This window comes from Aphidius gifuensis, linkage group LG2 (assembly GCF_014905175.1).
Source record: "Aphidius gifuensis isolate YNYX2018 linkage group LG2, ASM1490517v1, whole genome shotgun sequence".
Lineage (NCBI taxonomy): Eukaryota > Metazoa > Arthropoda > Insecta > Hymenoptera > Braconidae > Aphidius > Aphidius gifuensis.
The window spans coordinates 5,098,285-5,117,909 of record NC_057789.1 but is presented as its reverse complement, the minus strand read 5'-3'; the positions used below and the strand labels follow the sequence as shown (position 1 = coordinate 5,117,909).

The window sequence follows — 19,625 nt, the reverse complement described above, 5'->3', positions numbered from 1 at the left end:
CTGCTGTGCTGTTTTATTTATCAGCCTTTATCCTTCAATGTTGTCATTATAATAATATTATATATGTATGTCATTGTATACAGAATACTGATACAAAAAAAAAAAAAAAAAAAAAAAATAAACAATTGAAATTGTAGATTAATATTTACTACAAAAACCATACACTGAAAAAATAAAATAAATTTTAAAAAATACGCACGCACGATATTATATATATAAACGTAAAAAAAAAAAAAGCCTTATCTTGTAATACGAGATTCGAATAAAGCGATATAAAAGTGATTTAAATTTCTACGATATATTTATGTTGTACCTACATAAATAGACGTAAATTTATTATTTTCATCAACACTTTTATAATATTTTTATTTATATATAATTAAGCTGACAAACAAATTTTTCGTTGATGTTATTGTTTGTCTAAAAATAATATTAATAATTTTTATTTATATATAATTTAATTTATTATAATAAGACTGTCAGTTGTTATTATTATCTTTGAAGATTAATCCTGGCTCACATGTTAATAATAAAGTGTTGCGAGGACCAATCACCAGTGTTCAAAGTCCGCGTGTCAAAGGTCGTTAGGTAGATTGCGTAATACTCCATGTATTGTATGTACGCAACACGCCCTTTACCCAGTCATAAAATTATTCACTATATACAATATCTGTACTAGTAAACAAGGATAACGTAGAGAGATAGAAAGAGAAAAAGGATAAAGACGAAATAGAGAAATTTCCCTCGTGAAATGAACATTTAAATTTAATTTAAAATCACTTTGATCATGAGATTGATCTGCTTCTAGATATTCATTTTATTTTTACACTCTCGTAGTGTTATATTATTGACATTTTAATAGTTTAAAAGTACATTTTACTAGTAATCAAAATAATTAAAAAATAATAAATAAAAAACAGTAGATTGGTTCAAGTTGTCAATGATAATGTCAACTGAGTTTCGATCCAATCAGACTTAAAGATATCTCTATACAGTCAAAGGTACTACTAGATGCAATTATCAATTTGCATCCTAAAGCCATGGTCGTTAAGCTAAAATTCAATGCTCGAAGGCTTATCATTAAATCGGTTTTCTAATTTCAATGCATAATTAATTTTACACTCAAAATTTAATGATCTTTAATTATGTTTTTTTATTTTTGTTTCGTTTTAATTGAAACAAATAATAAAATAATATTAACAAACATTAATATTATTTATTTATTTTTTAAATGAATTATTTTACATGTACATGTGCTTTACCTTTAACTTGTACATTTGGTATTTAATAATTTATTATTAGCGTATATACATTCTAAGATAGCAAGTGTGTTAGCTCACGTGAAGAGGGCTGCATTTATGGAGTCAGTTGTCCCTTGGTGTATTGAACCTGTAACAAACTTGACAACTTCAAAGTCAAAGCTATTTTATCATCTATACCCCAAGGCGATAGTGATAACTCGGTTAAAGCAAGTGTTAAATAAGTCACTTTAATAATTTCATCGATCCTTTTGACTTTCATCTCATCAGTCTTTTTATTTTACCTCTTTTAATTTTTTAAAAAGAAGTAAAGTTTCTTTTTATTTTTTCTATTTAAACAATTAAATGTTATTAATTTTATTATGATTTATTTGAATTTTGGTTATTTATTTTTTTTTAGTTTTGAGAAAGTGTTGTGTGTGAAGAAAATAAAATAATGGAAAGAACGATGATAGAGTACTATTGTATATGGAGAGTGTATCCTGTGACATTCTTTGATTATCGAAATTTCAACAACATGGGTGCTGCGACAATGGCTCCATCAGCATGATCAAGGTGAGTTATCAATCAACTAGTATTTTCCTTTTTTTTTTTATACATCATTCAAAATGTTAATTGAGTAGGTAGGCAGGTATAGGTAGGTAGATCTGTGTGTCAACTCAATGAAAAGAGAGTATTTCATTTTGTGGTTGAATAGATCGACATATAGTTGAAGTAGTAGTAGAGTTTCAAAATGAAGAAAAATAAAAAAAGAGTTTGAAAATTAAACGAAGCGTCACGCAAATGCTTGGGGAAAATTTTGTGATTCGTTGCACGCAAGTTTCACGTTAATGGTCTCAATGGGTGAGGGAATAAAATAAAGGGTTGGGATAGGTTGCTTGATTCTTCAGAGGTCAGCATCAAACGTATGCTGGTTATCATGATATTCATTGCTGACAATGTCTTTTCACTATTTTATTATCTCTCTATAATATTCATTTACTTTATTTTTTTCAAATTAAATAATTAGACGTGGAATTGCTATAAAGCTTAATGAATATTTTTATAGACAGTAATTTGATATTTATTTTATGAAAAATTGTTTTAAATTTTTTTTTTTTACAATTATTTCGTTTTTTTTTTTTGTTTTAAATTTCATCAATATTTTATTCTCTCTATTTCAAATTGCCTGAGGGTGATATACTTACTAAATTTGAAATAAATAACAGCCATATATGAGACTGTTCGTTTTATAAAAGTTGCAAGTCGCATCCCTTTTGTGATTCATACGATAAAGTTTCCGTTGTTTAAGAAATGATGTACTGATGTGGGCCTAAGGGCCATTTTGGGATTTCCTGAAAGAACAAAAGTACAAATCATATTTTATAATCTTAATTTTACCATTTTCTTATGAAATAATAAAATAATAATAAATTTTAAAAATATTTACATTTTCAATCATTAATTTTATTTAATTGCACAAAAAAAAATATATATAAAAATAAAAAAATTCAACGGTAAATAATATAATTAAATTTCAAAAATATGTTTTTTTTTTTTTTTCGAAATGCGTGAGTCAGTCGCGTGCTGTTCGTCAAGCATTTCCGACGTGTGCCCAAGGGAGTTAACCCAATACGCCTGTTATTAAGGCAAAAACTATTTGTTATGCACCGTTGCAAAATTATTCCTTCACAAGTTGAGAAACACACCTTTGATCGAGCCTCAAGTTGCAATACTTGACGCTTTAATGACGTTGTTAATTTTAATAATAAATAATTTAATTTCGATATTAAATTAAGCTAGCTATCATACGTGAATTCATGAAATTGTTAATCACTTATTTTATGAATGAATAGTCTCTTAATTGCTAATTATCATGTGGATATATCTATAGAAATATAGGAGAAAATTTAGAACAAGATGGACTTACGATAAAATATACGACTGAGTTTGTAAGTGTGACGGAATTAGGGCGTTAAGCCACAGGCAAAGTGGCCTTGCAATAAAAGCTTCAAACAATACAAGTCTCTTGTTTAGATGAATATATGGCTGTGATATACAAGTCAGATTGCTGAGAATATATTTAAACGAAAATTCGCTCAGACCTTATGCATTGTATAGTACCATTCTCGAAAACATATACAAAATAAAATTAAATAGAAAAAAATATAACAAAAAAATTTACAAGTTAAAAAAACCAAATAGAATAAAACTAGAACAATTTTTTTCTTCATACTCGGTTTTACTTTTGTGTATGTACTCTTTGTGTATATGGGTACACCACTATTTCATCGACTTTCTCACGTTTTTATTCTCCTTTGACAACATTTATTTCCTATATTTGTTTTTTGTCTTTATTGTTTTTTCTATATACTGTTTCAATTTTTTTTTGTTTCTATCAACTCTCCAGATGATGGTAGTTTTATTTTTGTTGTCAATTTTTTTTTTTTTATTTTCATTGTCACCTGACTATCGACTATAGTCTATATAGTAATAAAAAAAAAAAATAGAGAGCTTTTTTTTTTCTTTCAAAGTGCAGTCACGTACTAAATTATTATTTAAACTTGACAACAAAACTCTTGAAATTGATTTTAAAACTAAACAAAAATCTCAAAAAAAAATATACAGTGACAAAAATTATTTATATATTTTGTTGGAATAATAAAATTATATATATAAATTTATTTTTAATTTATACAGTCATGAGATTGACGGACATATAATAATACAGTATAGTTTTAATAACTTCTAGTTGACATTCAGTCAGTTACACACGTGAAAAAAAAAAAAACAAAAAGCTTTAAAATATAAATGAATAAAAAATAACTCAGTTTTAATATGAACCACCAAGTTTTTAAAACAAAGCAAGGAAGCTGTTGTCCACAGTACACAAAATATGTTGAATACGTTGAAAGAAAAAATAAATGTATAAAAAAAATTAAGCCCCCACACACATACTTTCACCTTTTACCTACAAAAAGTCATTACAAAGTAAAACAAAGCCAGACAACGGATGAGTAGGGACAAAAAAAAAAAAAAAGAAAAAACTAGCCAAGCTTTTTGTGACGAATTCAAACAAACCAGAGTTTCAAGATTCTTGTGTTATGCTACCGGGTGTTTTGTGTGTTCTCTTGAGAATTTAAGTGTTGAGGGAGTACATAAGAGTAAGGATACTGCGAGCTTCAAAAGTTGCTCCTGTTTTTGCCACACTCATTTTCTAAATGAGAATACCCTTGCTTGAATTTTATCTTTTTCAACCTTAATAATAATAAAATTTCAAGGACAAAAGGCTACGTTTGCTTTGAGTAAAAAAAATATCTTTTCAAAAAAAAGTTAACCAACTCGTGTGTATATAAACAAAAAACAAACAAACAAACCTACTGAACAAAAAACAAAAAAAAAAAAAAACCAAATCAACAACCAACAAATAGTCACCCTTTTCAGTAAATTCATCTTTGTTTCATTTGATAACGATAGCTATATATTTTTTCGAGGTATTTATTTTTGTTATTTTATTTTCTCAACAAAATTACCATGACCAGCTAAATGTTGATACATTTTAGCTAGTAAATAATCTGACCAATAAAATGTGTATCGGACAGTTTTCAAATAGAACTGTTGACCACGAAAATGTCGATTAATTTGTATCCATCGATGATACTCTACCCCTTTAGCAAGTATAAGACCACAAACCTTCCATTATAGACTCCAGTGGCGAAGGCTACTGGAATGAATATTACAAAAGGAATCCCAATGGAATCACATTGTGACACAGAGGACAAGTTTTATGCATGTTGTTGTATTATTTTGTATATAAAACAAGCGGATTGGATTTGTTAGAAAATTGCATCACGCAGATGTTTAGTATTTTCTCGTATATCTATAGTGGTTTATACACATTTTATCTTTTGGACATGTTGACATTAAATTTATTTAAACTTTAGTCATTTAATTTATATTTTCATTATGAAAATATTAAAACAAAGTATTAACACGTGAATTGTATTTATAAATGATATTATTTTTAAACTAGATTATTATTTTTTAATGATAAATTTTAAATTTTTATATATTGTTATATTTGTTTTAATGAAAAAAAAAATGTATATATATATATATAAATTGAAAAATAATTTTTGACATAATTTTGTTGATGTGAGATATACGAAAGAGGTTTTCCACACGCCTGAGTAATCCGATCGGGTAGAGTCTGTCAGTTACTGCTGTGATAATTATAAGTTAGACTAATTGGACTGTGGGTGAGCGTTAAATCCCCGGTGCTAGCTTTGAACCTCACTATGATTATCAGGACGCCAAGGCTAAGGGATCGATATTCATTCTCTTGCACCTCAAACTCCTAAAATTCTCTTCCTTTATCTACACACAACCTCTGGCACTCCCTGTACTCACTTTTATTATTTTATTTCTTTTTTATATTCAACCATATAAAGTACGGACACTGAATGCCAAAATGCATCTTGAATAAACTCAATGAGTTTTTTATTTTTTTCATCACGCGTATTTAATTCTATCAAATTTTACAATTCTTTTGTAGTTTTTGCACATATTTTTTCAAATGTGGTATCAAATTTTACGATTGAAATAGTGATTCTATATTCATATTGCGTGTAGAAAAACTTTTGTAATTTTTTTACTTTTATAAATTTATAAAAATTTTATAATACAATACAAGTTGTAGATAAATTTCTTATGCAACATTTTAATTATATATAATATTTTTATTTTTTTTCTAAATTTAATATTGTTAAATTAAGCTTGATAAATTAAATTCGCCTTTGACCTTCAAAGACAATGTATGTGGTGTTTGGGGGTCATTGTGCAGACACACAATAACTATTCGGATGAGTTGGCAGCAACACTTTTTTTTTATTTTTTTTATTTTTTCATACTTTGTCTTTGTTTTTGACTCGTGTCGTGCATTCGAGCAAAACAATGTCCATCAAACCGTAGGATGTGATGCTTCATTATTTCAAGGGTAGTTTAACAAACGTTAAAATTTTATGCGTATTAAATAATACAAGTTTAAATTTTTTAATCATCCAAGTAGAAGATATAGTAAAAAAAATTGATTGTATGGTTGTGTTAACTAATTTTTCATATATAGCTATTGAAAAATACAGTTAAAGATTTTCTTTTACAACTGATAAAAAATTGAATAAAAAAAAAAAAAAGGAAAACTTACAAGACTGCTGACATTATCTTTTGACGTTAAAGTTACATTGAAAACCGAAAAGTTTACTCGAAACCAAGTTTGATATGTTGGCAAATATTTTTCAACATAAATAAATTTGAAATTTTTTAATAAATGTTTAAAATATAATATAAAAATTAAAGAAAATCGTTTAAATTTTGAGCGCGCGAGACTTGGTATTTTAATTTATCTTTCAAATTTAAACGTGAGTTGAATATTTAACTTGTGTTGGACGTCGGTGCAATTATTTCTATATAGAATTTCTCCAGACGAATCAAGATTTGGTGAGAAGCAAAGCGAGAGGAATAATTGGTTTATGCAAAGATAGCGTATAGTTATTTCCTGAAATAACTATCTTCTTTGATAACTTACACTAATTTTAACTTTTTTAAATTTCTTCACCTTCAATCATGATATATTTTTCATCTATATATATTTTGTTGATTTTTTTTTTAAATAAAAAAAAATTTAAAAACTACATTACCTCGGGTAAATAAAATTCTAAGAAATAAATTAATTAATAACAAAGTTAAATATAAAGTTAATTTACTGTTTTTATTTACAAAAAAAAAAAAAACAAATTAATTTTTGAAGTATGACCTAAATTAAACCTGTTTCACTGAGTTTCATTTTTAGTTATTTATTAGATATAAAAATACGTCTGTAGATTTGATATTATATTTTTCAAAAGCCAATTATCAAAGACCAGATAAGAAATATTAACAAAAGTAAATATTTTTTTTTTTTAAATTTCATATTGCTTTATTTGACATTTTTTTATTAATATAACTTTTATTTATTTTCTCATTTTACTTTGCTACTACTTGATGTAATTTCTGATGTAATATTAATTTCCACGAATTGGCAAAAAAAGAATATTAAAGAATAATGAGTCAAGAAGCTAAAGGACAAATTGCTACAGGAAAAAAAAAATATAAAAGCAAAAAAACAGTGTCTAGATCAGAGAAAGCGGAAAAAGGGTAGATACCTGAATTTAAAAGGAATTCCAATGTGTCTCAGTTTATAGTATAAAAAAAAAAAAAGAAAAAAAACGACGATATCGTGTAGAGCATTTATCGCTGACACGGCAACTTGTATACATATATATACTGTGTCCCTTGTGATATTGCTTTTTCTTAAGATCGATCCATCAACAAATAATCTAATTTCTTTTGTTGAAATTTTTAACTAAAATTCCATTGAAATAAAATCAATTTTTTTTTACTTTTATTTTTAATTTATAAAGATTAATATTTGCTATATTAAATATTTATAATATTAAATATATATTTTATTTATTTATTTTTTTTTAATTCAATGACATTTTTTATTTTATTTTATCGGACTATCAATTTATATGTCGTAATAAAGGTGTCTCATGGAAATAGGGGGTAGGTTATATATGCGTGTTTTGTCACACAAATTTCTATACTGCATGTTGACTGTCGAGTATTGGATTATATCTCAATGTCAACATGCAAAATTAAATCAACGATCTTATTCCATCGTTGTCTGACTAAACAATGACTTTACTACTTGACTCGTTACATCTCTCGTATTTTTCCAATATTTATTATTCTTTATTTATTTATATTCAACTTAATTTTATTCAAATAATAATAAAACATTCATGACAAGTATTTTAGAAAGCTTATTTCATATATAAAGTTTTATTAATTGTCAAATATCTTTCAATGAGGTTAATGCTGAGTATGTGAAATTAATTCACTGTGCAGAAGTTTGGTGTGTCTGTTATTGTTATTATTAACAAGAGTTCTATATTCCATTTTGAAGGTAAACCCGACAGTTGAATATTATATAAAGTTATACATTTTACAGAGACATTCTTGTACTCCAATCACGTATTCTGGACTATCGTTAACGCCTCAGGTACATAACTACTCTGATATTGTTTAATATATACATGTCTTTGTCTCCGATACTTCCTTTATGTACTTATGTCATATTTTATTCATAAGCATTTTTATTTTTCGACTAATTATTTCGACCTTAATAATCCACTTTTGGATTATTAAATTTTAAAAAAAAAAAAAAAAACATTACTTAGTCAAAATGAGAGGACAAAAAAAAAATAATATACCAGTGAATTTATTTTTTTTTTTTGGTTTAAAAAAAAAGAAATGACAATTACGTATATTCATGAAAATTCTTCAATGGGTTTATAATGTTTTGGATTAGTCCAGTGAACCCTTTTGACCCACGTTTTAAGACAAATTAGATCTCACACTCGACGACTATTCCATTACCTTGCGCGTTTTCACATATATAGTTTTTACACATATTTGTCGTGTCAGCACTGTCCAGGAATTTAGTTGAGAGTATTATACGTACTGTAGGGCATTATAACAATGCTTATATATATGTATATATTTGATAGAGGAAAGCTTATGCACGTACTCGACGAGAGAAACATCCCTTGTATATATGAAGTAGTATCCAGTAGGATTAGTTCTCATATATAAATTTTGATGCCGGAAGGCCAACAGAGATAATGGATTATTAGACACGTTGGGAAAATTAGTAAGTGGCTTTGTTGTAATTGCGTAAGACCGAAATTTTCATTTTTTTCTTTTCATCGCAAGTTGAGGGGTTTTTTTTTTTTTTTTTTTTACTTTTTCATTTAACATATTCGTTATATTTTTTGTTTTACATTTTTTAATTTTTTCATTGGCTTTATATTATATTATGAAAAATGTAAGATGAATATTTTCACGTTATAATTTTCAGTTTTTCACAAGTTTTTATTAAAATTTATGGAATATTTAGTCTGAATATTCTTTTTTTTTTTTTTTTTATATATGTATATTGCTGCTGCTGCTGCCATCCACATGTGTTCTATGTTTTTTTTTAATCTAAAAAATAAAAAAGTAGGTAAATTGAATTGAACTTTTTTTTCATTTTTCATTGAAGAAAAAATTAAGTGATGAAAATTTATTCTTTATTCTTTAAAATAAAAGAAAATTTCATCAATGTTAGTAAAAGTGTTTTTTATTTTTAACAATATGCGAGGGAAAATTTTGTTTTATATTGAAATTTTTTTTTTTATTGTTGTCAAGTTTACTCATCTTTTGATAGAACTCACTGAAAGTGTTTTTGATCAAGAAAAAAAAAAAAAAATACATAAATTTTGCAATAGAAAAATGCTTCTATACATAAAAATTATTTATATTTATTTTTTAGCATAAAAAAAGTAGGTTGGAATGTAAGAAAATAAAAGTACATCTGTATAACCTAAGAATTTTTCATATATTTACTCGACTTTTCTTGTTTATATTCGGGACCCTTCTCGTGCAGCAGGTTTTTTTTTTCACAAGGTACATGTATACCTTTAGGATGGATTTGTAAAGAGGCAAAAGAGTGCCAAGAGTTGAAAAACATAATAAGGGAATATGAGAAAAAATGAGAGAAAAATAAAGAATATTATAATGGAGAAAAAAAAAGTGTATATATAAATGAAATAAATGAAAAAGAAAAAAAGAACAAAAAGTTGATAAAAGTTGCATAAATAAAAAATATTTAAAAAATGATACATCTTTTGAGGATGTTTTTCTTTATGGATGTTTTTTTTTTATGTACGACTATGTGTAGAAAAAAAAAAAACAAAGTGAATGTTATCTTTTTGGATTTAAAATAAAAAATCATGATGGACATTCCTTTCAATTTTTTTTTCACATGCTTTTTTTATTTGAGCTTTTTTGTTTTCACTGTAAAATTTTTTATACATATAGCTTTTTCTTTTCTTTATTTTTTAAAAGTTATTATTCCGCGTGAGTTATTTTATAAAATTATAAAATGGACATTATTGGCGTTAGTTCTCAATGTGACAAGGCGTATATTTACTTTGTCATTTTCTTGCAGTAAAAGGTGTGCTTGCATCAATGTTAGCTTACTGTCAACTTTTATATGTGGCTTAATTCAAAGACACGATTTGCCATGTGAGTTTATGATAAATTTAAATTGTTAAAAATTTAATGTAAAGATTCAACATGCTTTACTAATTAGAGACACAAAAAAAAATAATAAAAAACTACCACTTAAAAGAACAAACAGGGAAGAAAAAAAAACATTAAATAGAATATTTTTTCCATCATTTAAAGGATATGATGTTCTAATGATCCTTGGGAAAAAAAAAACATGTAAAAGAAATCTTTTGAATTTTTATGATCATCATTTTGAAGAGCTCTTCACTCAAGAGTTGAATATTTTCGATTGCAATGTAAATTGTCTCTTTGATGATATATAGAGCATATGTTTATTTTGAATTTATAAAATTCAATTTTTTTTTTTTTTTTTATTCATTAAATTGTTGATACTCGAGAGTTGTTTGTTTAAAAAATTTTATATATAAAAGAGGTGATTAAGAGAGGCTTACAGCATATATCGAAAAAAGGAAAAAAAAAATTAAATGAGTTTGCTTCATTTTAGATTAACTAAAACGAATAAAAAGTATATAAATATATCTATATATTTTTTTTATTTCTGTTTTATTATACTGAGCTTTATTTACTCCATTTACTAAAGTTTTAATTTTTTTTATCTTTTTTTTTTTTCTCACTGTTGTGTCTCATAATTCAAGGAACCCACACACTTTACCGGTTATTTTCCAATCTGGCAACCCGATACCGACTTTATTACGTTTTTCTTTTATACATACATATAGATATTCACCACAGCAATTTTCTCAACTCTTTTTCCTCGACTATAACATATATTTTCTTTTTTTTTTTTTTCTTTTTAACCATTCAACCAATTAACTCGTGTACCAATCGAAATTTTTTCCTTCTATTTTTCTATTTCGAAAACTCTTAAATTTAAAGAAAAAATAAAAAAAAAACAAGATATAGTATATTTATATTATGCATTATAAAAATGAAAAAAAAAAAAATGCAAATAAGAATAAATTCGATTAGTCAGACAACCGAGGGTTGATGCAATGTGATTCGGTGATGAGTCAGGAGAGAAAAGTGAATTTTTCCAAGAGGGTGAATTTCGAAAGACGAAACAAAAACCAACTCGAGAAGGGATGATTTTATTTTTTTTTATTTATCGTATTGATTTCACTGTCATAGTAGAAAAAAAAAAAAAAAAATAGGGGATAGTGTCAGAGAAGCCGCGGTTTATGACCGACAGCCGTGTGTCGGATCCATGCCTCAACGATTTCAATTTTGATATCAGCCAAACTAATGGCTTGAATTCAAATGTTGATGGCTAAGAGACGAAGGGAAAAGATTTTATATTTTGCCGGAAGCATATGAATTACGATTTTACGAGTATTCATGAATACTCAGGGTGAATCTTGAGATACAAAAAAAAAATATATACAAAAAACAATAAGAGGGGACTTGCAGAACACAACCACTGAACATGGCATAGAAGCCAGTAATATTATATAAATATCTGACTTTACATTTTTTTTTTTTCATCTATCTATATCATTAAAGTAAAATAAATCCTAAAAAATAATAAGTTTAGATTTTTATTTTAGTTTATTTTTTTTTAAGATAAAGTTTATATTTTATTGTGATAAAGTAGAGCAAAAAATCTATCGAAATTTCTGGGATATATTTGAGAAAAGTAGAAAATTGGAAGAAGATATAGTATGCTATAATAGATCCGTCACAATCTTACTCCACAACTACTTGGGGAGATAATCTTTGGACTAAAAAGACAAAGATTGGCATTGACATTCAATTTGCTCGGCACATGTGTCACATTATTGTTTACACACGCAGAAATTTTACTGTATTGTGATATTGATAAAATTTATTATTAAGACTTTATGCAGTTGTTCTTTCTAAAGAATTTTTTATATCTGTGTAGTATATTGCCTTTAGTTTTTTTGTTTAACTTTAAATTGAGATTTAGTGTCTCTTCATTTTTGTAGATACACAAGTTCTTTAGTGATTATTTTTTAAACTCGATATTCTTATGAAAAAAGTGTCATGACTCATGAGAGATATGTAATTCATTTTTCTATCTGACGAAAGACAGCTTGTCACAAAAAAAAAAAAAGCTTGCTAAATCATTTTTTTTTGAGGTGGTTTTTAAGGGAAAAAAAAATAAAAATAAGAAAAATATTATTGTTGGTGGTGGGTGTTGATAAAAAGTTGAAAGTAAAAGGATAAAAAGAATGTTTGTAAAAAGGTTGAACATCCAAGGATGATTCACAATAAACGTCAAGTATATTTTTTCGTGAATAGTTGAATATAAAAAAGTAAGTGAAAAAAAAGGCAAACCTGGTGCGTCTGGTCACTGAAGAAGTTGGACCATTGCATTAAAAGCTAGTGTGATGAAAAAAAAAAAAAAAAAAATAGAGCAACCTCTGTGGAGATAAATTGTAAAGGAAAAATAAAAAAAAAAATGATAAAAAAATATAGAAGCCAGTGAATGAGAAAATAATATTTGGCCACTGACAGTTTCTCCTGAGACCACTGGGGTCAAAGCAAGACGAATCAAGTTTTCATCTTTGTAAAATTCTTCTATTTTCTCAGGTTTTTCATATTATTTTTCAAGTCTCGGACACTCTGACAGAAATATTTAATTTCAACACTACCTTCTTTTTCTTTCAATTCTTTTTCTTGCAAGTTGTAAATTAAAAAATAATTTCAAATAGAATAATATAAAAATTAATAAAATAACATAAATAAAATTAAAACAAAATATTAATTAAAAATATAATAAAATATTAATTAAATTTATGTTAACAAGTTTTAAAAAATTATAATTAAATAATAACTTGTTTAATTTTAAATTTAATAAATAAAATTTTTTAATCTTGTTTGATAAAAAAAATATTTATGAATTTATTTTTATGAGTCTTATTGAGAGTGAACAGTTACATCTTGCCAAGAAATTTTTATATTTGAATTAGCTCGTGTTAAAATGTAATTTTCATATCAGTAAATAGAAAATACAATGACACGTGTATATAAATTTGTTATGATAATAAAAACTCAATTTTCATCATCAAGTTTTCATAACAATTTTGCTGTGATGAGTTCATGCATACTCATTGAAATTCTGTTGTTCCTACATTGCCATACTTTTACAAAATTTTACATCTCAAACCAAAATTTAACCACAACTCTCCCTTTATTATCATGAGAGCTTTAATAACAGTGACATAACAAAGTCAACTAAAACATGTACATATGCTGTGTATACACAGTTGGAATTTAAAAAAAAAACTAACAAAATACCTTGAAACTTTGACAAACCTTATTACTTAACGTTAATAAAACTTTGTATAATTTTATTATTTTAACAATGATTTATTTATTGTATCAAATAATATATTATCAGAGAAAAATTTATATGCGATAATATTTTTCTTGGCATGTTTAACACATGTCTCAGCCAATTAATTTAATTAAATTTAAAATCTGTTTGAAATATCAATGTCTCCTAATATAAAAAGGACAAACATCATCGGTCTTCCGGACATTTGATTGGTCATTGTTTTTTTCTTACTTACTCTCATACAAATTTCTTTCTGTTTGCCTTTTTCTATTATTTTTTGTTATTTTGTTAGCAACAAAAAATAACAATAAAAAGCAGTAAACAAAATTTTTTTGATATTATGTTTTTAAAATTGATGACATATTAAGCTAGCACCTTTTACCAATAGTTATTAGAATCTTGATGCAATTGGGCTCAAAATTTTCGCGAATTGTATGTTTTTATGTGTGAAGAAATAAATTTGAAAGAAAATTTTTATTTTTTACATTTTTTAAATTCAAATATTAAGCTAACTTCTTTTTCAATAAATATGAATCTTTCGTGCAATTAGGAGCTTTAAAATTTTGTGCGGATTATGTGTTTTTATAATGTGAAGAAATAAATTTGAAAAAAAATTTTTTATTTTTTACATTTTAAAAAGAATTCAAATATTAAGAAAGCTAACACAACTTTACAATAATCATTAGATCTCGATGCAATTGGGCTTAAATTTAGTGCGAATTATGTGTTTTTACATATTATTGAAGAAAATAAATTTGAAAGAAAATTTTTTAAATATTTTTATATTTTTTAAATTGAAATATTAAGCTAGCACAACTTTTAATAATCATCGGATTTCAATTTGCAATTAGGCTTAAAATTTATTTTAGAAGTATGTGTTTTCATGTGTGAAGAAATAAATTTAGAAGAAAATTTTTGTATATTTATATTTTTAAAATTGAAATATTAAGCTAGCACAACTTTTTAATAATCATCGGATCTTGATGGGTGGGCTAAAATTTTACATTACTGAATTATGTGTTTTATGTGTGAAAAAATAAATTCAAAAAAAATTTTTATTTTAAATTTTAAAAATTGAATTCAAAATATTAAAAGCTACTTCTTTCTGTAATAATCATCGGATCTTGATGCAATTGGGTTTAAAATTTTTTGCGGATTATGTGTTTTTTATGTGTGAAGAATTAATTCAAAAACAAAATTTTTTTAAATATTTTTTATCTTTTTTTTAGATTGAATATTATCTAGCACAACTTTTATTAATCATGAATCTTGATGCAATTAGACTAAAAATTTTTGTGAATTATGTGTTTTTTATGTGTGAATAATTAATTTAAAACAAAAATTTTTTTTAAATATTTTTATATTTTTAAAATTGACACAATAAGTAGCATAAATTTCAATAAACATTCAATCTTGATGTTATTGGATACTAAAATTACGTGTTGGTATTTGGCGGTTGATAATAAGTAAATAAATAAATTAAAAAAATTTTTCGTTAATTTATTCATTCTTTTTTTTTTGCCGAATGTAAATTTGTGTTTTTTGCTAAAATCTAATGAAAAATGAAAACTTATAGAAGGTGATATAAAAAAAGGCGCGTGTATCAAATTTACGATAGGAAATCGCCAAGAATGGAAATATGGCCATGCAGATGATAAACTGGCAGCCCATGATTGGTAGCCAAGCAAGATACGTATAAAATATACTTGGCAAATTTTCAGTCCATTATTGTATTTGCCCGGAATTAACAGTCTTGTCTTACAGAAAATTTTTTTTCCTTGTAATTTTCTTTTAATTCAATAGCTGCCATTTATTATTTAGACTTTTTTAAATTTATTGCATAATTATTAAGTTGGCTAAAATTAATCAACAATTAATGGTAAATAAATTGCTGGCCATTAATTAATGCAGTTCATTAACCGATCATGGCAAATTCATAGCTGGCCATTTAATGGCTAAAATTTATCGGCAATTCATAAAAAATTCATTTTTGGCCATTTAATGGCTTTGTTCATCGACAATTCATAGCAAATTCATAACTGGCAATTAATGGCTACTGTTCATATTCCAATTCATAGAAAATTTGTTGGCTAAACATTTAATGGCTTTTGTTCATAAACAATTCGCCAGCAAATTCGCTGGCTGGCCATTAATGGCTACCGTTATCAAAAAATTGCCCAACAAATTTTTTGGCTGGAAATTTAATAGCTGCCATTCATCGGCAATTCATGGCAAATTCATAACTGGCCATTATGGAGAAATATTCATCGGAATTCATTTAGCAAAATTAATAGCTGGAAATTTAATAATTGACATTCATATTGTAATTAGTAACAAATTCAGCGGGCTGGAAATTAATGGATAATATTTATTGACAATTTATGGAAAATTCATGGCTGGCCATTAATGAATACGATTTATCGGCCAATTAATAAAAAATTCATGGCTGGCGGTAAGCAGCTGCGGGTCATCCAGACAATTAATAGCAAATTCATGGCTGGCCATTAATAAATACAAAAAATAAGCTAATTTTTGACAAAAACAAGACAATAGAAAAAAATCAACAATAGACATTAAAATTCGTGAATAAATAAATATATTTGTATTTGAATAATTGGCATCTTTAAAAAAATTTTAATCGTAAAATGAGCTTGAAATTTTTTACAAGATACAAAAAAACTTTTAAAATTTTTATATATCGCAATCATTAGCTCAGTTAGTTAAAACATAATTTAGTGTGAATTTTTAAATTTTTATTTTTGAATTAGTGCCCAACAAGAGCAGGGAAAAAAACATTTATTATAAAAAAAATATTTGACGTATAATGTCTCCTCCAACATGAATTTGAAAAATTTTTAATTTTATTTTTATTTTTAAAAAAAAAAAGTGATTTCTCAAATTAATCGGATCTTGTCTTGGCGAAAATTTTACATTATAGTGTGAATTTTAGCAAATTTTAATATTTTTAATTTTTTGAAATATTAATAGGTAGCAATTTTTTAATATTTAAAATGGTGTTTAACGCGCCAGGTTGTAATAGGTAAATGCATTAATGGCGGCCCAATTAATAGCATGATTTCTGTATCTAAATACTTGGCCGTGTTATCAATCTCCTATAGAAGGCAATGTGTTAATAATTTGTATATAAAAATATATAGAAATTTTTCTATATGATAAAGACATGTGGTTGAGTAAGAATTATGTTTATTGAAGATGGGCTGAGATATGTATCCCATGAGAAAATGGTGTAGGAAAATCTAGTCGAAGAAATGAAAAGGGTTTTTGGTATATGCACTTTGTGTTGTGTATATACATTTACTAAAACTCTCGGTTGTATAAACATACAGAAATAAAGATGCTAAGTTGCTCTGAGAGTTGATACATATACAGAAGATATATATTATTTACCATAACACTATTTGTTTGTAGATATATCTGCATGCGTGTTTTATTTGCGACACCTGTATAAAGTCAAAAGTTTTTATTTTACGTCTTATTTTATATACGAGTGATGGATTATCGGTTCTTAAAATTTTTATTCATTTATTTATTTATTTTTTTCTACAGTTATAAATGCATGTTTGCAAAGTTATTCATTCTTAGTTGTGTTTTAATATTTAAATATTTCGAATATTGTCTATATTTCTAGGAGCTTTTTTTTATTTATTTATTTTTTTTATGGTATTTTTATAACAAGATACTTATGTATATTTTGATGTATATAAAAACTTTAAAATAAAAAAAATAACCAAGCTCAAGTTATTTATTTATTTTTATGATGTTTTATCTTTTTTATACATATACACACGAAATTGAGGCAGTAATAGTGATAAAAGTTAGAAATAAAGTTGCCTCAAACTACTTGTAGAAACGGATAGAAAAATTGAATAACTGTATGGAAGTGTTTTTTTTTTTTTAAATAAAATAAATAGAAATAAACAGACAATAGTGGAAAATGCAATAAAAATAACAAGGGTTATAGAGAGAAAAAAAGAAAGAGATGAAAATAAAAAAACAAAAAGAGATGAGAAAATAAAAATGAGATACTATTCGTGATATTTTTTCTACTAGAGTGAGGTAATGAAAAATTACGCAAAGGCCACAGGTGATTATAAAGCTATATGGGGTTAAAAATGCTTGAGGCTAGATGCTTCAAAATAAAGAAAAAAAAAAAGAAATTATACAAAAATGAAAATTAAAAACACAAATGATGATGATAATAATAGTAAAACAAAAAAGAAAAGTTGAATGCTAAACTAGCGAATATTAATGCCAAACTTTTAGAAAAGTTGTCCTATATATATATTCCAAGGTTTTTCCCTTATTTTTTTTATATTTGAAAAAGAAGAGAAAAAAAAAAAAAAACTTCAACTCTCGGGTGGCTTTTGTTTATGGCAAAGAGAAAGTCTCGGTTCTCAGTTGACAATGAAAAAACAAGAAAAAAAAAAATCTAAAATAAAACAAGGCTAAAGCAAAAATACAAAAAAAATAAAAATAAATATATAAAAAAAAATACTAAGGGTCGAAAGTTGGAAGGGTGAAAGTCAAGCTCAGAGAATAAATGATGCTCGGTTAATTAATGGAGTTATATTTAGTGTAGTGAATGCGATTGAAGTTTTAAAATAAATAATTTAATATAAAAAAATGAAACTCGTATAATTCTATTTTTAATTATAAAACAAAAATAATTTTATACTTGTTTGTTATTTATGATGAGTTATATAACATGAGTTTTAATATTAATTATTCCATAAAAAATGCATTGTTATAAAAAAAAAAATGTCCTAATTTTAAATTCTCGTTCCCTAACAATAGTAGAGAAAAAAAAAAAAATAAATTAAAAAACCATAATTGACGTTAATTACTCGACAACTTTAAGCAGTCTCAAATTTCCTCGGTATTTCATTGTGGCTAGAAAAAATTCCACATTGCCACAGATGAGGTCAACCAAATTATTTCTCAAATCTCTTTAAACCTCTAAAATATTTAAAAAAACAAAAAAACTTTTCTTTCAGTTAAATTCTTTGAAAATATAATATATATTTCATTTTTTTTTTTTTTTTTGTTATTTATTATTATCATTTTTCTAAGGTAAAATAATTAAATAAAAAATGAATATTATTTCCAAAGCTAATGATGGCCTAGTAATAAATATTTATATACTTCCTGTTATAGATTGCATACGAAATTTGGTTTGGGGTGTATTGTTCATGATAATTATATTGGATCGAGTTGTTTGATATACAGCTGACCATTAAAGCAAATTTCTAGTTGCTCAAGTATTTATATAAGAGGATTGGCAGTTACTCTGATATAATCATGTTTCTCTATGGCATTGTATTTTCTACAAAAATCTTCAAACTTAATTAAAATAAAAAAAATATAAAATAATAAAAAATTCAGATAGCTTTGTGAATTTTACAAAATATTATTTTCTATTTATTTTTTTATTGATTGTTTATATATACTTGAAATATCAAGATGATATTGGAAATTATTTTTCTATCTATTTGTTATTTTAAATAAGACAATATCGCCTGAAAGATTTTTCAATTCTGTAGTGATTGGTTAATGCTTATCAAAAAGGAAAAATAATTGAAATTAAATTCTAAAACTTTTAGGGCACTTGAATTTCGTTGTCGTTTAAATACTCGTAGAATAATTTCATGAAATTTTCATTTAGAAATATTCTTTTACGTCAATATGACCTACAGTAAATTTCGATTTACTGTCATTTAATATTACTTGTATGACAAGGTCGTAACATGACCGGAAGTCGTCATCGCAGACTCGAAATTAATTGATAACGATCAATCTGAATTTACCGAAGGATTCATGCGCGTTCACTTCCAAATGATATTCAATTTATCTATCGTTAAATAATAAAATATGATAATCAATATAGAATTTTTTTT

At 25.5% G+C, this 19,625-nt stretch overlaps 1 protein-coding gene across 1 annotated transcript in view; it reads left to right on the top strand.

Annotated features, from left to right (window-relative positions):
- Window positions 1–1,698: 1,698 nt before the first annotated feature.
- Window positions 1,699–19,625, top strand: part of LOC122848551 (fasciclin-1) — a 149,507-nt gene continuing 131,580 nt past the window's right edge. Inside the window, exon 1 of the mRNA XM_044146702.1 lies at window positions 1,699–1,814. Coding sequence (XP_044002637.1) covers window positions 1,806–1,814 — 9 coding nt within the window. The 5' untranslated portion in view covers window positions 1,699–1,805. The remainder of the gene's footprint in view (window positions 1,815–19,625) is intronic.